General features: G+C 48.0%; 1 protein-coding gene across 1 annotated transcript; it reads right to left on the reverse strand.

The window, feature by feature from the left end:
• Positions 1-703: 703 nt before the first annotated feature.
• On the reverse strand, positions 704-1606 carry LOC139230111 (uncharacterized). The gene has a single exon (XM_070861953.1). It carries the CDS (start codon positions 1604-1606, stop codon positions 704-706), a length of 903 nt encoding a protein of 300 aa, XP_070718054.1.
• Positions 1607-7420: the final 5814 nt, after the last annotated feature.

Consider the following 7420-nt stretch of genomic DNA (forward strand, 5'->3'; position numbering starts at 1 on the left):
TTTTTTTTCAAGAGAGCATTAAGGAAACCAAATGACTTTTTTCATGTTTCTGAAGGAATTTGTATATTGCATTCATTTGTATTAATATTCAGGTGTTCAGGGTATCCAGTAAACTTTTAACATCTCTTGTTCTGTTCAGGGAGGAATCATGGATCACCTATGCCAGCTCTGACATGTAGTATTGCAAACAAATCTCACAATTCCAGTACACCATTGCCCTTTCAAAATGCTTATCTGGGTACAGATGGAGCATCTGAAATCTGAAACCTCGGGACCGAGACGGTTCCGGATTTGGGTATTTCCAGATTTCAGAACGTCTTTCCGATGTCCCGAAACTGGAAACACCTGGGCCAAGATAAGGAGGTGGTTAGGGTCCGAGCGGTGGTAGACAGGGAGACAGGGGGAGAGGTCCGGGGTTCGGGTGGCAGCCAAGGTGAGATAAGGGTGAGGGGTCTGGGTGGCGGGGGTCTGGGTGGCGGGGGTCCGGGTGCCAGGGGTCCGGGTGGCAGGAGGGTATCTGGGTGGCAGGGAGGGGGGTCTGGGCTGCGGGGGTGGGGGGGGGGGTCTGGGCAGCAGGAGGTGGTGCAGTCTGGGCAACAGGGGGGGGTCTGGGCGGTGGGGGAGGACCTGGGTATCAGACGTCCGGGTGGCGAGGGTCCGGGTGGTGGGAGGGGGTCTGGGCGGTGGGGAGGGGGGAGTCTGGTCAGCAAGGGGAGGGTCTGGGTGGTGGGGGGGGTCTGAGCGGCGGGTGTCTGGGCAGCAGAGATCCGGCGGCATGGGGGGTCTGGATGGAGGGGGGGGATCTGGGTGGCGGGGGTCCGGGCGGCTGAGGTCTGGGTAGCGGAGGGGGATCTGGGAGGTGGGATGGCGGGGTGGGGGTTGGGGCGCGTGCGGCGGCCGAACGGGGGAGTGGTCGCGAGGTGGCTGAAGTCCCGCGAGGTCCCGAGGCGGCCCAGGTAGGTCCTGAGGCAGGCGAGGTCCAGCGAGGTCCAGAGGCACTGAGGTCCGGCGATGTCCCAAAACGGCTGAGGTGCGGCAAGGTCCCGAGGTGGCTGAGGTCCCAAGATGGGCGAGGTACGGCGAGGTCCCGAGGCAGGTGAGTTCCCAAGGTGGTCGAGGTCCAGCAAGGTCCCAAGGTGGTCGGGGTCCGGCAAGGTCCCGAGGCGGCTGAAATCCGGCGAGGTCCCGAGGCGGGTGAGGTCCCAAGATGGGCGAGGTCCGGCGAGATCCCGAGCAGGTGAGTTCCCAAGGTGGTCGAGGTCCAGCAAGGTCCTGAGGCGGGCGAAGTCCCGATGCGGTGAGGTCCCGAGGCGGGCAAGGTCCCAAAGCGGGCGAGGTCTCGATGCGGCCCAGGTAGGTCCCGAGGTGGGCTAGATCCTGATGCGGGCGAGGTCCCGATGCGGCCCAGGTAGGTCCCGAGGCTGGTGAGGTCCCGAGGTGGGCTAGATCCTGATGCGGGCGAGGTCCCGATGCGGGCGAGATCTCGAGGTGGGCGAGGTCCGGTAGCGAAGTCGGGGAGTCCGATGGTGGGTTTGGATTTCGGAACATTTTCCAGATTCCAGACAACCCCACCACGGATCGGCCCGGTGTCCACATTCTGGAACATTCCGAATTTCGGAACTCTGGATTTTGGATGTTCAACCTGTGCTTTCTATAGCGATATACTCCTAAAAAGACTTACAGTGCAAAGCCTCTGTAATAACAAAGCTTATTCACTATGTATGTGTATTAAAATAATAGGTTGTATTCTATGGAGTAGAACAGGAAATAATGGTTGCAATCTTTAAAATATTGCAGATTAGTGTATTTTTACGCTTTGACTTTTGTTGTTTACCCTCTCTGTCAACCGAGAATAATAACCAGAATCATTGTACTTCACTTTAATAAATTGCGATTTCCTGAGAACGCCGCACATAGAAACATAAAAGCATAGAAAATAGGTGCAGGAGCAGGCCATTCGGCCCTTCGAGCCTGCACCGCCATTCAATAAGATCATGGCTGATCATTCACCTCAGTACCCCTTTCCTGCTTTCTCTCCATACCCCTTGATCCCTTGAGCCATAAGGGCCATATCTAACTCCCTCTTGAATATATCCAATGAACTGGCATCAACAACTCTCTACGGCAGGGAATTCCACAGGTTAAGTTTCTCCTCATCTCATTCCTAAATGGCCTACCCCTTATCCTAAGACTATGTCCCCTGGTTCTGGACTTCCCCAACATCAGGAACATTCTTCTCGCATCTAGCCTGTCCAGTCCCATCAGAATCTTATACGTTTCTATGAGATCCCCTCTCATCCTTCTAAACTCCAGTGAATAAAGGCCCAGTTGATCCAGTCTCTCCTCATATGACAGTCCAGCCATCCCTGGAATTAGTCTGGTGAACCTTCGCTGCACTCCCTCAATAGCAAGAACATCCTTCCTCAGATTAGGAGACCAAAACTGAACACAGTATTCCAGGTGAGGCCTCACTAATGCCCTGTACAACCGCAGTAAGACCTCCCTGCTCCTATACTCAAATGCCTTAGCTATGAATGCCAACATACCATTTGCCTTCTTCACTGTCTGTTGTACATGAATGCCAACCTTCAATGACTGATGAACCATGACAACCAGGTCTCGTTGCACTTCCCCTTTTCCTAATCTGCCGAAATTCAGATAATATTCTGCCTTCGTGTTTTTGCCCCCAAAATGGATAACCTCACATTTATCCACATTATACTGCATCTGCCATGCATTTGCCCACTCACCTAACCTGTCGAAGTCACCCTGCAGCCTCTTAGCGTCAACCTCACAGCTCACACCGCCACCCAGTTTAGTGTCATCTGCAAAATTGGAGATATTACACTCAATTCCTTCATCCAAATCGTTAATGTATATTGTAAAGAGCTGGTGTCCCAGCACTGAGCCCTGCGGCACTCCACTAGTCACTGCCTGCCATTCTGAAAAGGATCCGTTTATCCCGACTCTCTGCTTCCTGTCTGCCAACCAGCTCTCTATCCACGTCAGTACATTACCCCCAATACCATGCGCTTTGACTTTGCACGCCAATCTCTTGTGTGGGACCTCATCAAGGTCCTTTTCAAAGACCAAATACACCACATCCACTGATTCTCCCTTATCCACTCTGCTAGTTATATCCTCAAAAAATTCCAGAAGATTCGTCAAGCATGATTTCCCTTTCATAAATCCATGCTGACTTGGACCGATCCTGTCACTGCTTTCCAAATGCACTGCTATTTCATCCTTAATGACTGATTCCAAATTTTCCCCACTACTGATGTCAGGCTAATCAGTCTATATATACCCGTTTTCTCTCTCCCTCCTTTTTTAAAAAGTGGTATTACATTAGCTACACTCCAGTCCATAGGAACTGATCCAGAGTTGATAGACTGTTGAAAAATGGTCACCAATGCATCCACTATTTCTAGGGCCACTTGCTTCTGCCTCCATTTTATTTCCTCTGTCTCCCTACAGAGGTTTCCATCCCCCTGCCATATTAGTTTAACTCCTCCCAAACAGCACTAGCAAACACTCCCCCCAGGACATTGGTTCCGGTCCTGCCCAGGTGCAGACCGTCCGGTTTGTACTGGACCCACCTCCCCCAGAACTGGTTTCAATGTCCCAGGAATTTGAATCCCTCCCTTCTGCACCGCTCCTCAAGCCACATATTCATCTGAGCTATCCTGTGATTCCTACTCTGACTAGCATGTGGCACTGGTAGCAATCCTGAGATTACTACTTTTGAGGTCCTACTTTTTAATTTAGCTCCTACCTCCCTAAATTTGTCTTGTAGGACCTCATCCCATTTTTTACCCATATCGTTGGTACCTATGTGCACCACGACAACTGGCTGTTCACCCTCCCTTTTCAGAATGTCCTGCACTCGCTCCGAGACATCCTTGACCCTTGCACCAGGGAGGCAACATACCATCCTGGAGTCTCAGTTGCGGCCGCAGAAACACCTATCTATTCCCCTTACAATCGAATCCCCTATCGCTATAGCTCTCCCACTCTTTTTCCTGCGCTCTTGTGCAGCAGAGCCACGCACGGTGCCATGGACTTGGCTGCTGCTGCCCTCCCCTGATGAGTCATCCCCCTCAAAGTACCCAAAGCGGTGTATCTGTTTTGCAGGGGGATGACCACAGGGGACCCCTGCACTACTTTCCTTCCACTGCTCTTCCTGTTGGTCACCCATTTACTATCTGGCTGTGTACCCTTTACCTGCGGTGAGACCAACTCACTAAATGTGCTATTCACGTCATTCTCAGCATCGTGCATGCTCCAGAGTGAATCCACCCGCAGCTCCAGTGCTACAATGCGGTCTGTCAAGAACTGGAGGCGGATACACTTCCTGCACACACAGTCGTCAGGGACACTGGAAGCGTCCCTGACTTCCCACATAGTACAGGAGAAGTATAACACGTGTCCGAGCTGTCCTCCCATGTCTTAACCCTTAGATTAACTTAAATTGGCAACAACAATGCTAAAGTTTACTTACTGATAAAGAAAAGAAAAAGAAAAACTACTCACCAATCACCAGCCAATCACTTACCCCTTGGCTGTGACGTCACCTTTCGATTTCTTTCTACTTCTTTTTGCCTCCCTGCAGCCTCTCCGACGTGTCGGGTCTTTTGTAGGCCTCCGATGTTCCCGGACTCCCTGCTGCTTGCTCTCCCGCCTCTCCGATGTGTTGGGCCTTTTGTAGGCCTCCGACGTTCCCAGATAGTTTAGACTCACCCTTCGGCCTCCTGCTGATCTTATCGCCTGAAAGAGTGCACTGCACGGGAGGTTCTGCGTGCGCTCATTTAAATCAGCAGGCAGCACCAAAATAACGGTGCTGCCTGCACTTTTTTTTCAACAGGCGGCCATTAACCTTGGCCCCCAGTTTACTGCCCGTTGTCTTCTTAATCAAATTTATAAACCTGCAAACGTTAACTAGTCCCATCTCATTGATAAAATTAAACAAAGCTTTCAATCATTTTTCTTGTTATTTTTGAGATCCTTTGTGAACTGTTAAATTTATAAGTGTGTTGAAAATTCCACAAGGGCATAATTCTCCTTCTGTACTTAGGAAAGAGACGAGGACAATAATGTACCTTTGATTTTTCCCATCTTGTCAGTGCTTGGATTTGACTCTGACCCTGTGTGTTATGTTACAGAACTTCACATTTTCTTTCTACTTATTAAAATACAGAAGGCAGGCAGGCATAGTAGTCAATGGAACAAACCAGAGATGTAGTTGATTGAATGGAGAAGATTTTCATTGTGCTGCCTCCAAATTCATTCCAAAAGTCGTCTTACAATATGTTGGAACTAAATCAGAAAATTCAGGGAACACTCAGCAGGTCAGGCAGCATTTATGGAGAGGGCAAGAATTGTTATTTCAGGTATAAACTCTTCCCTGGTTCTGAGGAATGGTTTATACCCACAACATCAACTCCCATCCTCGTCACAGATGCTGCCTGATCTGCTGAATGGTTCCAGAATCTGCAGTATCTTGCTTTAATTTTAAGTTGGGACTGTTCCAGAACACTAAAATGCATGGGGCCAAAATTGCCCCTCTTCTTAAGACCTGTTAGCACTGCAAATCGGCGGCCATGCAGCAGAGTGGAGTGACCGACAACTTTTCGTCGAATAGCCGCTGATAGCCCAATTGCTCTCCCGAGTTTTCCCGGCAGTGCCCCGATCCCCCTCCTGCCGCTCCGTTGCTGCCGAACCGTGGTAAGCGCGTCATCACAGTGTACACCACCGATCTACCTCCCCCCCAAAACAGCGAGATTCACCTCCAAATATCATCGGCCCACCCGGTGGTGCCAAAACCTGTTTTTTTCCCGGTGGTCCAGTGAGGCTGTGGCCTTCTGCAACGACGTTGCAGCTTCCCTTAAAGGAGAGGATGCACTGCCGCTGCCAACGTGATTTTTTTTTGTCGGCCAACTGCCATACCAGCCTGAAAATTATGCCCCTGGGTTTGGCCAGGCCGCCAACAGGCAGCCTGGCACCTCCTCTTGGTTGCCAGGCCGCTGGCCCGGCCGAAACCCTTTCTGGCGGGCCAGTGGACCGACGTTTTAAAATCGCAGAGCCCTTCTATTACATGATTAAAAGTTAACAAATGAGAAAGTTATACCGCACACTGACATTATTTTGTTGCTTTCCTTCCTAAATCCTTGTGGTTGCGTTTTAAAAATTGGTATATAGATCGTAGAAAACGTTAGACATTTTGTAGAGGTTTGAGTCTCCCAAAGTTGCAATGTGCTTCTCTGCAAGTTGAAATGATTGGTTATTTTACAAATCTATCAATTCACCTATTGGAAATGGTAACAATTATTGTACTTAACTATGTACTTTGAAAATAAATACTCTTGTACCAACTGCTAAATGAAAAATCACTGCAAGCCTGCTCATTAAGGAATGGCATTTAAACCCATATAATCTTCTGTCTACCTACCTGCAGGCTGTAGTTCCCACAAGCTGCTTTCTAAAACTTCCTCTGCTTTGAACACTTAATAAAATTACATCTGTTTCAATATAAGTTAAACATTTCAGTTGACTTGTTTTCCTTTTTTCCTAAAGGTCTGAAGATTGTGACAAATTAGATTAAACCCTCTGACCCAAAATGAGTGTGTTGGTCAGATGGGTGACTTTCTTCAAACTCACAACCATCAATCATAACTGATCATAATTTCATCACGTTGAATCAATTAGGTCAGGCGAATTTAGATGTGAATGTTCATTTTTCTGTGTTGCTCAAGTGGATGCCATTAAATCTTTATCAGAAAGTAAAAGGACTTTTGAGGGCTACGAAGTTTTGAATCAGAGTTCATATATTTGTTCTAACTGCTGGTGCTTTCAATCCAGTCAAGGATGATCATCATTAAATACACATTGCACTGAACTATTCGAAATGTTAGGAAAATGTTGTTAAAGTTAATTTGGCAAAAACACGAATAGCTCAAATGTAAATTTGACGTTTCCCATTTTTGACATTAGTATACATCAAGTAAACCATCGAATGGAATGTAAAATGTAATAATGAAAATTAATCAACTGAACAATACAAATTGCCCACTTGACCCTTATTATCAATCGTGACTTACTTTCTGCTGGTAGTAACTAAAGAAAAATGGCTTACCAAACCCATTAGTGGATGTAAATCAGGTTTAACAAAGCATGAGCTTTAAACTTTACTGAAATAAATCATCAAAAAGATTGGCTCATGGGCTCCACAAATTCATTCGGAAAGGCCTGGGCTAAAAGAAATTCTGATGGGCTGAAAATTAACTTGACTCGGTTAGTAGCATTCTCATCCATGAGTCAGAAGATTAGGTTCAAGTCCAACTCTTGGAATTAGCACATAATCTAGGATGACAAACCAAGTGCAGTACAGAAGATGTCTTACACTGAGTTTAAGCAACCAAAG

This window comes from Pristiophorus japonicus, chromosome 2, assembly GCF_044704955.1.
Source record: "Pristiophorus japonicus isolate sPriJap1 chromosome 2, sPriJap1.hap1, whole genome shotgun sequence".
Classification (NCBI taxonomy): domain Eukaryota; kingdom Metazoa; phylum Chordata; class Chondrichthyes; family Pristiophoridae; genus Pristiophorus; species Pristiophorus japonicus.

What these genes read in the sequence shown, in the direction of transcription:
- LOC139230111 (XM_070861953.1), bottom strand. Translation starts at nt 1,606, where the DNA reads ATGTTCCAGAATGTGGACACCGGGCCGATCCGTGGTGGGGTTGTCTGG.